At 45.8% G+C, this 14,600-nt stretch overlaps 1 protein-coding gene across 1 annotated transcript in view; it reads left to right on the forward strand.

The window, feature by feature from the left end:
* FAM154A (family with sequence similarity 154, member A) overlaps positions 1–3,574 on the forward strand; it is a 55,544-nt gene extending 51,970 nt beyond the window's left edge. The window contains exon 4 of the mRNA XM_006881350.1: positions 2,571–3,574. Coding sequence (XP_006881412.1) covers positions 2,571–3,574 — 1,004 coding nt within the window. The remainder of the gene's footprint in view (positions 1–2,570) is intronic.
* The last annotated feature ends 11,026 nt before the right edge of the window (positions 3,575–14,600 follow it).

Below are 14,600 nucleotides of genomic sequence, written 5' to 3' on the forward strand. Positions count from 1 at the left end.
TATACCACAGCTTCTCTAGCCATTCGTTTGTTGATGGGCACTTAGGTTGTTTCCAACTCCTTGCTATTGTGAACAAAGCTGCAATAAACATGGGAGTGCATATATCTGCTTGGATGTCAGCTATGGTCTAGGAAGTATGTCTTGTGTAGTGTCTCATGAATGAGAGACATGTGTTCTTGCCTGCCCTTTAGATAATTGATTGTCTCTGAAACACCACGTTCATAGCAGCCTTCATGTATTACAGTCACACATTGATTCTTCTTTCAGAGAGAGGAGGAAAAAGAAACCAAAAACTCAAGTCACTAAAACGTTTATTTCTATAAGTTCCATCGTTAATGACTTTATAGCTTACGTATTTATATTCTTGCTTTTTAAATCATTCTTCTTATAAGTGCAGCACTTGTCTGTTACTTTGCTTTACTGAAGTAACTTGTGAGTGCCGTGATACTGGAAGGTATGCCACTGATAGGTCAAATACCAAAAGGGTCACCCATGATGGATGGGTTTTAGCTGAGCTCTCAGATGAAGACAGACCAGGAAACAGGATTGGATGTACACTTATTAAATAACAGGCCTCTGAAAATCCTGTGAACAAAAGAGGAGCACGGATAGTTACGGTAATAGAGGCAAAGCCCAGACTGGAAGTCAATCAAGATGAGAAGAAACAGCTGCAAATAGGTTTTGATAGTTGGATAAAGTGCAGTCAGAGTGCTCCTTGGAGACAATGATGACAAAGCTTTGCCTCACATACTTTGTGTTGTTAATAGAGGGCTTTCCTTGGAGAGGGAAATCATGCTTGGAAAGGTGGAGGGTTGATGAAAAAGAGGAATATCCACAGCAGGTAGTTTAACACAGTGACTGCAGCCATGGACTCAAGCGTGCCAGAGATGTTGAGGATGGCACAGGATAGGACAGATTTCGGATTGCTGAGTCATAATTGACTCGCTGGCACCTGAGAACAACAACAGATGCCAGCTACATTATGTCTTTATGCTTCACTGAGAAAATGCCCAGCCTTCTTCCTTTCTACACTTGGTCAGCACCTTTACCGGGGTTCAGAAAACCACCAATGAAATATTTACCGGGGTTCGGAAAACCACCAATGAAACATGCTCCAGCTGCATTTGGTTGTGCTTTATTTTCAAAACACTGCGCATTGGGAAAGATTGAGGGTATAATTACTTGGGACTCAGCTTTAGATTTAGCTAAGTTTTGGTAGTGTTTTGTTTTGTTTTAAGACACATTTTTTTTGTTGGAATCCCCCTTAAAGAAGTTTTTGCCAATTACCCACAAGACACCATGGCTTTGGAGATTTCTACTGGTGGCTTTTCAGGCATGTGAATAGCTTGTCAAAGGGAATGCTGAGGTTTTCAGGATCTCAGGAGGTGGGATATTTCCCCCCGTAAATGTTGGGTGGAGGAAGTTAGGAGTCTGGATACTGTGGTTTCAACTGTATTGTTAGGTGTCTGAAAGCACATGGGACAGCTTTCAGCTTAGGAACCTGTTTTCTTAACACTTCATCCATCACAGAAGAGGACTCTGTGCTGTCCTAGCCAACCCCAAGCACCTTGAGGCCCCATGTAGGCATTCAGGTAGATGCCCGCATTTCAGTGAGGCCCGAAGCCAGAGGGGAACATGTGGTTTATATTCACCAAGATGGTTCCTGCTAAGGCCCCTTAATGCTTTCAAGATGCTAATAGAATCATTAATGGCTCTCTGAGAAAGATTAGATTTTCAATTAAAATGAAGCCAATTCTGAATAAATGGTTGGTAGTATTATTGACCTAAAATAAATGTAAGAGTAAGGGCTTGGTGGGAGGTGGGCAGGCACGCCAGGACTTTGGGAGTGTTGAAGTAAAGAACTTGGCAAATTCTCTCCCCTAAAAGAAAAGATGAAACTGAACAAAATGGTAAAAAAATGGAAATAATACAAGAAACTTCCTTCAGGACTTGGGAAATCAATCAACACTCACACACACTCACACACACACACACACACACACACACACACACACACACACACACACAATTGAGCTGTATTTATTCCACAAATACCTCCTGGGTTTTCTGAGTGTTTGGGATTGTCACCTGGGGTTGCTTCCACCACGGCTTCCTCTCTGTCCTATCTCCTAGGTGTCTGTCTAATGTTCGTGCTTGTGCCAGGTCAGGCCAGGGTGAAATAACAATAACTTTTGCCAGTGGGGGCCGATTTGATTGTACACTTTCCGCATCACAGCAAAATGCAGGCCACCACAGAGCGGTGCTCTGATGGCCCAGTGGTGGTCCTACAGCTGTGGAGCCTTAAATCCCTGGGAGAAGCACTGTAGGTGGGGCTTAATGAGAGGAGTACATTGTTTACTTCTCCTCAGAAACGCACAAGTACCAGAATGTTGAAACTTGTCTTGAGGCAGAGGAAGGGGTCCGTTTCCCATTGTATTTTTCCACACTTTTCCATTGTCTCAAAGAACATCTCATTAGAGACTCTTGGTGGCTTTAGAGGGGCCCTTAGAATACATTTGGGTTGGATGACCTGGACTTGTCATAAATGACCGCCTTTGCTTTTGTTCCAGCTGATTATTTACCTTGGAACCAACCCAAACGAGAAGCACTTGGCCCACCACATCACTACCAGCCGACATCCACCAAGTTTGACAACAGAACCACACACCAGGATGACTACTATGCAAAGGGCCTGGTGAGCACTGTGAGCTGCAGGCCCCTGCCCGTGCCCAGGCTCCACAACGTCCCCCTGGAGGATCTGACCAACTACAAGATGAGCTACGTGCCCCACCCTGTGGAGAAGCGCTTTGTGCACGAGCCTGAGAAGTTCAGGCCCTGTGACGTGCCCTTTGAAACCCAAACTACCCACAAAGACTCCTTTCGGGGTCTAAGGGGGGAGCCTGCGAAGAGCTCAAAGCCTCCAGTGAGGACCTGTGGGTTAGAGAAACCTTTCTCCAGCACCAGCGAGTTTAAGGATAAATACCAAGCATGGCCAACGCCCAAGGTGTTCTCCAAAGCTCCGGCCACCTATGTTCCTCCCGAGGAGAAGATGGACCTTCTGACCACAGTGCAGGCCCATTACACGTACCCCAAGGGCAGTCCAGCTCGGCCCTGCCGGCCAGTGCACCGGATCAAGAAGGGCGACCACTTTGAGGGTTCCACCACCACCCGGGATGATTATAAGCAGTGGGCCCAGGTCCGCTCAGAGCCGGTGAAGCCCCCTCCCCAGCTGAGCCTCCCCACAGAGCCCTTGGACTGCCTGACCACCACCCGAGCCCACTACGTGCCCCATCCCCCTATCTGTACCAAGAGCTATAAGCCTTCCTGGAATTTTCCTCGAGGAAATATCCCTCTGGAGGGCCAGACCACCTATACCGTCAGCTACACTCCTAAGGAGATGGTCAGATGCCTGGCTTCATACCCCGAGCCCCCTGGCTACATCTTTGAGGAAACAGATGCTTTCGGGCACCGGATATACAGACCAGTGTCCCAGGCTGGTTCCCTGGACAAGAGTCACCTTTCTGTAGGGGATTTGGAAAATCCCAGGCAGCCAGAGTTAGCAGTGTCGGCTTGACTTTCAGGATTATTATTTAGAAATTACACATCACTTTAAAAGACAGACTATGGAGAATTATTTCTTGGGCCAAAAAACCCCCTCAAATTACCCAAAATGAAAGCAAGAAAACTCTTCATCATTATTCTCAGGATTTGTGAATAAAAGGAGAATTTTCTGAGGAAAATCCCATTGAATTGCTGGAAAGAACACCCCTTCACCCACCCTCTGATGCCTCCCTTCCCTTGGGCCCCTTATCTGAGTTCATGGGAATCAAAGCTGCTTTCTGTGAGTTTTTTTCCATCCTGATGGATTTTATCATTTAATCATGGTGTGAATTGACACTACAGTTGTTGGTAGGCTTTGTCCAGTGAGAGTGAAACTGTGCCCAATGCTACACCGTCCTCACAATCTGCTGTGCTCACGCCCACCCCTCCAGTCACCGCTCCAGTCACCACTTCAGTCCATCTCCCCACAGCTGTCCGCCCTTTTTGCCATATGATTGACCCTTGCCAAGGACAAAGTGTCAAAGGACAAAGTTTATTTCTGATGAATCCACAGGTGATGCGTTCACCCCACAGACAAGTCTGCTCCCTGGGATCTTTGGGCAGCTTTCCCAGGATAACCCCTTGTCTTCCACCCCTGGTGGGAGCAGAATCTTGTTTTGGATCCTCTTTGCTCAGGGTTGCTGCCTCTTCCCTCTTTGTTGTATGACCTGCCAGCAACAGTTGGGCTGGGGTATCTCTCTCTCTGTGTGTATGTGTGTAGAGACCCACTGGTAGTCCAGATATACTTGGACCTGGAAGACCCTTCTCCACCCCCAGCCCTGTGCAGGCTTTGATTCCAGGAAAAGGCAGGGGAAGTGGGACTCCTTGTGGCCTGGCAGTTTGTGGCCAATCCTCAGTTAATGGACAGAAATGAGAGGCTCTTTTGGAAGAAGCTGCCCCACGTAGGGGAGGCTGTCTGGGGAGACTGGTCCTACTGTTTATGAGCTCTGACTGGAGCTGTGGCAAAGCCTGATGTGGTGGCTCTGCCATGGTGGAGAAAACCAAACGTGCTGCTTCCCTTCCAACTCATCGTGACTCTATGTGTTACAGCACAGAGAGCTGCACCCCACGGTTTTCTGGCCTGTGATTTTTGTGGAGATAGATTGCCAGGCCTTTCTTTCGTGATACCTCTCAAACCACCAACTTCTAGGGTAAGAAAAACACTTTGTACTACCCAGCGACCTTTTCTCTGGTGAAGGAGCTGGGGATCCCCCCCACCCCCCGCCCCGGCTTATGATTTTCTCAGGTGTGATCCTACAGCTAAGTAATTTAGAGGTTTTTATATTTCAGATAGCGAAACTATAAGAAGGAAGGTGTTGAAGATGGTTCTCCACTGGGGTTGGATGGGCTCCTGGTCTGAGTGACTCTCATACAGGGACACAGACTGATGTCTGGGATGCTTGCCCATGCCTCCTCCTGGGGCCCCCTTGTTGGCATCTTAACCCTCACCTTAGTTTGTATCATGGAATCAGAACCTGCATCATCCCATGTTCGTCTTGCTGGTTATATGGAGCTGTGGTACCTGCCCTTATGGGGTACAACACCTGGAAGAGGTAAGCACCTTACCCAAGGCCACACAGTTCTGAGTAACAGAGACGAGACTGCAATCTGGGTCTTCTCACTTTACATCTAATGTTCTTTCCAGGACACGAGGTACCTCCTGTCTCCTCCTGGGCCCTGGACCTCGGACTTTGCAGACCCAAATCTCTGTCTGAACTCCTAACAGGTATCCCTTAAATGAATGGAGACCAGTAAGGAGGATGAATTCTATTCTATTTGTTACAGCATTAAAAAAAATATATTGCTACGTGATTTTAGAAGTTAAATGGTATCAGAATATTTCTAAAAATAAGGTAATCCTTTATGCTCCAGTGCTATGGCCTTTCCTCATACTTTTGCTTCTTCAGAAAGCAAACTTTAACAAGTTTTGTCTTTTTTGACTAATATATTTCTTCCCACTCCTTAAGCAATGTATATAAATTGTCTCTTATTCATCAACTTAAACGTGGTCTTCTTTACACGTTTTCTCTCCCTTCTTCTAATTGTTGTTGTGTGCTATCAAGTTGGAACCTCCAGCGGGATTTCAGAGGCAATAAATTGCATGGGAGGAGACAGCCTATCCTTCTCCCACAGAGCACCTGGTGGATTCGAACCGCATGCCTTTGGGATTGCAGCACACCTTCTTACCACTCAGCCATCATTAGATGACAATTTTTGTTATGCCAAATACTAGTTAGCTTTTAGAAAAGAAGACTGCTGAGATTTTTAATATATCTGAGGAGCAGGAAATGAGGATGCTGTTGAAGGCTGGTTGGGCCCAACCCGGGCATCGAGCATCCTGGACCACTCTTGCCTTGCTGGCATCGAGGACGGGATCTCTGTCCACCTCCATGGTGACCTGGGACTGGACAAACTGCCCTGTGCTAGACTCCAACTCGATCTCCAGAAAACCAACTCTCTCCTGCTCAGATTTGATTTGTCCCAAATGACAACATCACTATTTGACAGTGGTAAACACAAGCAAAAAAATTTAGAAAATGCAGAAAAGTGTCTAAAGAAGAATATGGACAGCTCTTCTGGGGACCTAGTGGAACGCAGAGGCTAAGAGCCGGCTTGGCCTGTGGAGCCTAGCAGACCTGGGTCAGAGCCTATGTCTCAGTCACCCACTAGCTATGAAAACTTGGTCAAGTTCATTCACATGTGGAGCGTGGATCATAGCAACACAGCCTCGTGTTTTTGTTGCTTGGATCCAGTGATGTAACACACACACCTCATGTCGCCTTGGCTCACGGTTAACTGTCAAGAACCGTAGGTGGTGGTGATGAGGATGGTGACAGTGCTGATTGTCTGCTTCTGAGGGAGCCTGTCTACTTCAGATTTCATTGGTTCGTGTGCCATGAACGCAGGTAGAATCACTGCTCCTGCTTTTCATTTCATGCATTTTCGAAAGTAAAACATTCATTCCCCTCCACCCTGCCTCCCCAAACACAGTAAAGCTACTTTTCAGTTGTTCTGAGTCAGTGGCTGCTTATGTTGCTCCGCAGAAGTCTGGTCCCAGCAAGTAACCAGAGTAATGTTTATGAAGAGAAAGACCGAGGAGGGAAGGCCTTGGACCTTCTCTTGCGCTCTGACCAGAGAAACTTTTAGGTCTGATTTAGTTGTTGTTGTTGTGTGCCACAGAGTCAGAACTAACACAAGGCTGACCTTCCATCCAGCAGGTTTTCAGAGACAGTTAATCACACGGGAGGAGATTGCCCGTCCTTCTCCCTCAGAGCAGCAGATGGATTCAAACAATGCACCTTTGGGATTGCAGCACAATTTTCTTACCTCTAGGCCACCAGAGTAATAAGAGTTTATTGGAAAAGAGGTTTTACTACTACATGTGTGTTGGCTCATGTGCACTGCATATGGACACACACACACACACACACCCCCGCATGCACACCTGATGTGATACTGTTCCACAAATTCTTACAAGACTTTAGACACACTAACCATCTCTTAAAAACAGGCATGTTTACATTTCGCATTGTACATTTTTCACTGTGAGAAAGAACTATTCACCTGCCACACCCTGCCTCTTGAGGTCTTTGCTGTTTATTGCTTGTTGCTGTTGAGTCTCAGGGGAATATTAAAAAAAAAGGATTAGTGATCAGTGAGCACAGGGCAGGAAGGCTGTGTGGTTGTGCCGGAGACCTGCTGTCGCAGTGTTCTGTGGGCCTTGGGGTTGGGGAAGACGGTCTTTTAAAGCAAGCAGATGACTGACGTTTTCTGTCTCCTAGGAGGAGGGTAGTCTCCAAGGAAGGCTGGCTGCTGTCGGTGTGGAAGTCCTAGCTGGCTGCAGGAACCTGCGGCTTAGGAGCGTGGCGTCCAGATGAACTCATTTGCTGATGTGTCCACTTGCTTCGTGCCAGGTTCAGGTCTGTTGTTATGCTGTTGAGTTGGAACCCACTCAAAGCTGGTTTGCAGAGGCAGTAAAACAGATTGTCCCTTCTCCAGCAGAGGCACTGGTAGATTCAAACCATGTGCCTTTGGGATTGCAGCACAGCTTCTTACCACTAGGCCACAAGAGCACCCTAGGTGTAGGCCTACTTAAGTCTGACTAACAGTTGACCTCACAGTGGGACCACCTCCATGGAGAAGGAGCCCCTACATCTTACCTCATACTCTGGCAATTGGACAACTTTTCTCCATTATAAGTACAAAACCAACAACAGCTTAAAGGAATCTCCATGTTGCTTCCAATTGTATATTCTTAAAAACTAATGACACAAAAATAAAATGCCCTGTCATCAAGTCTAAAAAACAACAAAAGAAAACAAAAGCCAAAGTCAAGTTCAGCCCTCTGTTTTTATGTGTGTGTGTGTTGTTTTTCTCCCCCCAGGCAGTGGCAGGAGAGCGAGGTTGTGGGGAAGGGAATGTGCAGAATTGGGAGCCCCCCAACCCCCCGCCTTGTAGTACCATTTCCCACCCTGCCCCCCATAGTAGCTGGTTATGTCAAACCCTGGGCCCTGCTGGGTCCTCCCTTACCATCCACTTCCCTGTCTGCTCCAGCTCCTTTCGGGTCTTTATTCTGGACTGTAGTTTCTTTATCTCTACTTGTCAGCCTTCACTCCATTACCCACTTCTGTCTTCTTCAGAGTCCTTCCAATCCTTTGTTTGTGGATGACTTTCCTCTGATTTTCCACATTGTGCCGTTTAAAAAGTTTATTAAATATTTATTAGTTTAAGGTGAGGGAGCTGGACAAGAATTGAGCTGTTCACTGGGCCAGGGAGATGGAGAAGCACAAAGGGTGAGGCGTCAGTATGGGCTGCAACCATTCGAGACTTCTTAATGGGAACAATATTAGGAGGGTGGCAGAATGAGGGCCAGACCAATGAGTGTGTGCAGGTGAGGGGTGCTCTGGCTGGCTTAGTAACCTCTGAATCCCAGGATAGGCCCAAGGCTGTTCAGACAGCACCAAGAGAGGCTTTCCTGCTTCCATCCTTCACCTCGCCCACCCTCCTTGTCCTTCCCAGACATCACCAAGGATCACACAGGAGAGGGTCTGGCATTCAGACAGTCCACAGCTGATCAGAGACTCAGCTCTGACTGAGGGAGGCTGTGCTGGGAGCTCCTGGAGCATGAACACTGCCTGCTATGGCTCATGGTTTTGCCATTATGGTGCTTTGCCATTATGGTGCTTTGCCATCATGGGTTGCCCTCAAAATACCTTCTTGTAGTCATTGTCTTAAAACAGGAATGGCATACGTAGTGAGAGCAACTGCTCCCTGCCTGCCCCACAATTTACCTCTACAGCAGTTATAGAACTAAGTGTTTAAGGGCAAGAAATGGGATGGACACAGAAAACACTTTCCAAAGCAACCCATCTTTTCCGGATCTGGTTGTTTAAGGCGTGAAAATGAACGGGTTATGGGGGGGGGGGTTCCATTTCTTCTAAAGGTGCTTTTTAGCTGTGCCATTGTCAAGAGGAATTAAGTGGGGCAAATGAGGGGGCGCACCCAGGTACCAACTGCAGATTAGTGGCCCCTGGCTTCTCAGGGCTGGTCCCCCCCCCCACCCTCCCAGGCCCACATCTGGTGTGCAGGCTTGGAAGCAGAAGGACAGCAGCCTCCCAAGCTTCGGAGCTGGGGGTGGAGAGCTGGCCAAGGTGTTTACTTTGGCAGAGCAGCCCCTGAATTTGCACATGCATCTCTGAGCAGGTGCCTGGCTCCCCCTCCCAGAAGTAGCCAAGGAGCTTGTGAAACTCTCAGAACATGTGCTCAGGATCCTGGCAAGGCTGGGCCCCTCTTTAAACCATGCTTCTGACCACAGCTTGATGTTTACCAAAAAGATTCAGGAAGTTTCCACTGCTGTGATTGGATTGAGCACTGGTTTTCTTGTGGGTTTCCTGTGCAGAGCAGCCGGCTCACCTGCCTGGTCAGAGCCAAGGCTGATATTTCAATGACAAGTAGGAGTTGGCTAGCCTCTGTCCTTGTCCCAAATTTCCATCCAATTCATCTTATGGGATCGTAGCTCATGGGAGTTCACTAAAAGTAAACGAGACAGTTTCTCCGCCTCACTTCTGTGGAACATTCTGGTTTTGCTTCTCCCCAAATAGATCTGTTACGTTATTAAAAAATTTTTGCTGATGCTCCAATTCAAAGGTATCGATTATTGTTTGAGTGTTCTTACTTAGTGTTCAGCTTTTGTGTGCCTGTGTGTGGATTGAAAACACCATGGCTTAGCTTAACTGCACCTTAGACCTCCAAGCGACATCTTTGCTTTTGAACTTTACAGAGGTCTTCCCCTTTTTTAAAATAGATTTGCATGCTTTAATTTGTTTACACTGTATTTTATTCACGTGCACTGTGTTTTATACAACTTTTCATTTGCAATGTGTTTCATACAATTATCCATATTGTTGTTGTTCTGTGCCAGTCTAGTTGCCTGTGACTGATAGCGACCCTATGCACAACTGCCCTAAACCCTGCTCTATCCCAGGTGAATTTTATTGTCTCCGACACACCTATTCCCATTACCTCAGTCACTGAATCAATCCACCTCATTGAAGAACTTCCTTTCCTGTGCCGTCCCTCAACTTTCCAAAACATGACACCCCTCCAAGGACTGATCCTGCCTTGCAATATATATGTTGTATATATTGCAATATATATAAAATTAGTTACTGTTGATCTATGCCTGTTATTACCCCATCTTTTTGAGTCCTCATTTCATCATTCCTGTTCCTTCACCCTCCCCATCTGACCCCTAAGCGCTGCTATCCTGGTGCTTTCCTCTCTTTCTCTCTCTTTCCCCTTTTGGACATTGATACACATCTTTTTAGTTATTCTTCAGTTTTTACAATGTTGGCCTTATTCAGTATTTGTCCTTATAAGACTGAGATAGTTCACTCTAGACTCTTTCATGTTATGTTGTATTTAAAAAAAAAAATTATATTCCTTAAGTGTTGCATAGTATTCCATTGTGTGAATGTACCACAATTTCTCAGCCCATTAGTTTGTTGAAGGGCATTTGGGCTGTTTCCATTTTCTTGCTATTGTGAGTAATGCTGCTATGAATGTAAGTGTACATATCTCCATTTGCGTCTCAGTTTTCATTTCCTTGGGATATATTCCTTGCAGTGGAATAGTTGGATCATATGGGATTTTTGTGCTCAGCTTTTTTGAGGAAACCCCAAATTGCCACACTTACTGCCCTGTTATTGGGTTTCTTGCAAGCTGTTGATCCCTAGAATTTTTCCCATTCCAGTTATTTTTCGGGTTTACCCATATTTAAAAAATTTGAATCTGTTCTAGTTTTGCTGCTGACCAGACTGAACTGGGAAAAAGCAGCTCAAAGTCCTGGCTTAAATGCCCACACCTGCTTACCCAGCCAGCCACATTGCGTTTCCAACTTCCTAAACAGAGTGGATTGGTGATAAGGAATTGCACTACCAATGCAAAGATACATAGCTCAAACCCACCAGCTGGTCTGCAGGCGGAAGATGAACGTTTGCCTCTCATGTGATTTACTGCCTCTGACAACCTGCTTGAAGATCAGCCAGCTGTGGGTCACTCCAACTAAAGGGCACACACCACCACCACCACAAACGGTACAGTGCTCACTACCACTTGGATAGGATTTTAAAACTTGTCTTTGCTAAGTGTTGTAAAACTTCCAAAGTTCAAAGGCCAGCTATTTGGAAACCTTAGCAGTCTAAAAGTGAGGCAAGAACCTGGAAGGATGCAGCCTTTAAATTGCCAAATCATTGACATGCATTTCATATATAGAAACCCAGGTACTTTTTCCATTAAATTGCACCCCTGATCTGGCTCTCACTCTGAGCACATTGGCCCATATCCCTGTGTTGTTCATACACAGTTCCATGGAGCAATTTTTATCTGTTTTACCAGCTCGGGGCAGAGGAGACAGGGCTGTTACAGGGGTAGACACACTTAAAACAGATACAAGTGAGAGCTAACAGCTTGGCAATAGATCTAGAGGCCAAGAAAGTGTGTGTGTGTGTGAGAGAGAGAGAGAGAGAGAGAGAGAGAGAGAGAGAGAGAGAGAGAGATACTGCAAAACTCAAAAGTACGGCACTTCGGGAATTACGACCCTAATAATAAATTAGACTGCATGCACATAAGTTCATTAAGTCTGGAAAGTAAATCATGCATGGTTTGTATTTCTAATCTCGACTTAGTAAGAAGTATTTAAAAAAATATTTATACACAGGGTGTCAATATTATTGTTGTTGTTAAGTGCCGTCGAGTCGTAGACGACTCAGCGACACTGGGAACGGGAGACCTGAACACTTGTATAACTTTCGTTTCTCCAAGTTCATAGAGTCAATAGCGTTAGGTATCTGAATTTCCATTTCTCTCATTTATAGAGACGAATGAATGGGTGTTTGCCATCTTGGTGCATTAGGCTATCCTGTCCATGATGTAAGGAGCTCTGCTGGTGCTGTAGGTTAGATATTTTACCGCTAACATAAAGGTTAGCACCTCTAATCCTCAGCTGCTCTTCAGAAGTGTCCTTTTGTAAAGACTCCCAGTCTCAGAATCCCGTGGGAGGGTTGGTAGGAGCTGGAAGGAACTTGGTGGCAGTGGATTTGGGCTTTGGACAAGTTGCAGGTTGTCTGCCCGACAGTGTTTTGTTCTGCTACTCCTGGGGTTGCTGTGAGCTGAGGGTTGACTTCACTGTTGCTAATGACCCCAGCATCAGAACAGGGAGCATACAACAGCCTTTCCCAAAGTGTCTCCCAGAGAATACAAATTCTACGAGATGGTCATTTCAAAACAATTGACTGGACCTAGGTTTGGAGGATGCTCATATCATTTTCCCTGTTGAAGAGTCATGATGTATGTTCTTATTTGGAAGACTCCGTGATGGCCTACAGAAAAGAACCTGGTTTAACTTTGTATAACCCAGTGTCTGGTTCCAAGTTCTTTCAATTGCAAGTGCTTAAACAAAAAAGAGAATTTATTAGTTGAAGCTATTGGAGAGTCTCAATTTAGGTATATTGGCTGTAGCCACAGTGGTGTGTTCAGCATTCAGTTCCCACTTCTGGCTCCCTCTCCTTCTGCTTTGGTTTCCTCCTAGGCAGGGCCTTTCCACGCGGCGGTTTCTAGCAATTCCAAACTTACAACATCCTCGAGCTCGAAATCCCTGTGGAGAGCAGAGGGTTTCTTCTTCCTGTTGATTCCAGTAAAGATCCCTGAACTGAGGGGTTTTTTTTTGCTTGGCTTGAGTCTCCTGCTGGTTCCTGAAATGATCACTGTGGCTCATGGATAGAGAATAACTAATTGTCCAGGCTCGAGCTGAGGTCCACCCCTGGCCCGAGCATTGTGTTAGTGTGTGGTCAAGCCCGACTGAGCTGGCTGGACTGTGGGAGGGCCGGGGTGGGGCAGACCCCCAGAGGAAAACTGAGGTGTAGTTTCCAGGGAAGGGAGGAGTGAGTGCTGAGCAGGCAGAAATGACTTTTCCAACTCTGACAATAGAACCCTTTTATTGTGTAAAACCTATTGGAACACGCATTGAGAAGTACTGCCAAGTGCTCTTCATAAAGGTTTTCAAATAAGCTTAGAATACAATCAAATCCACATGCCAGGCAACCACGTGGCTCAGTATCTCTTTGATGATTCAGAAACCTCACTGGACCCCACAGTGCCTCCGGGTCAACTCAAGAGTGTCAAAACATCCTGGTCATGGAGTCTTTAGATGGTTGCTTGACAAGTGGAACCAGAATCCAGGGCACAGGAGATCCGGAAAAGTGCACTCTGGCTGGCCAGTGGACACACGTGTTTCTGTTTCTTTTGGGTACACTCTCGTGAGTTCTGGAAGCACTCGTCACGTGCATCTCACTGAACTTGGACATAGTTCCCTCTGTTGTTGTTAGCCCCCTGTCCAGCTGAGGTTACTCAGAGGAAATGTTTGTAAAACAAGGCTTACATGTAGTGAAGAATTTTCTAAAGATGACCTCGGCTTTGGGAGAAGAATGCAGGAAAACTATTTCAATGACCAGAAAAGAAAGGCTGTTGGAGGTATGCGGTTCAAATCCACCAGATGTTCTGCTGGAGAAGGAGGGGCAATCTCCTCCTGTACCAGTTAGATCTGATTTAACGGTACACACACACACACTAAAAAAAAACCCACACTACAACAATATAAGGGTAAATAATCTAACTGAAAAATGGGCACAGGATATGAACAGACACTTCACCAAAGAAGACATTCAGATGGCCAACAAGCACATGAAATGTTCAAAATCCCTAGCTCTGAGATGCAAATCAAAACAACTATGAGATATCATCCCAGTCAGAATAGCAAAATTTAACAGAACAGCAAGCAACAAATGCTGGTGAGGTTGTGGAGAGATTGGAACCCTTATTCACTGGTGGTGGGAGTGTAAAATGGTGCAACCCCTGTGGAAGGCGGTATGGCGCTTTCTCAAAAAGTTGCAAATAGAGATACCATTTGACCGAGCAATTCCATTACTGGGAATATACCCCAAAGAGACCATAACTGACATCCAAGCAGGTATATGCACACCCATGTTTATTGAAGCTTTGTTCACAATAGCAAGGAGTTGGAAACAACCTAAGTGCCCTTCAACAAACAAATGGATAGAGAAGCTGTGGTATATTCACACAATGGAATGCTACACTGCATTGAAAAACAAGAAACTCATGCAATATTATTCAAAATGGGTGTCCCTGGAGGACATTATGCTGAGTGAAATATCTCAGTCACAAAAGGACAAATACTGCATGGTGCCACTGTTGTAGAATGGGACTGATATCAGGGTTGGGGTATGACTGAGAAAAACTGGATAAATTATGTATACTGCATTGAAACAGATGAGGGAGAGAATAATTTTTTTTTCTATAATTATATTTTATTAATTTTCATAAACATTTACAGAGATTTTGGGCTTCCACTCATTCATTGTTGCACTATTCTCTCTACCCTCCTCCCAGTTTGTTCTTGTCCAAATGCCACAGTGCTTGTCAAA

This window comes from Elephantulus edwardii, unplaced genomic scaffold (genome assembly GCF_000299155.1).
Source record: "Elephantulus edwardii isolate Elephantulus edwardi_28Jun2011 unplaced genomic scaffold, EleEdw1.0 scaffold00014, whole genome shotgun sequence".
NCBI lineage: Eukaryota > Metazoa > Chordata > Mammalia > Macroscelidea > Macroscelididae > Elephantulus > Elephantulus edwardii.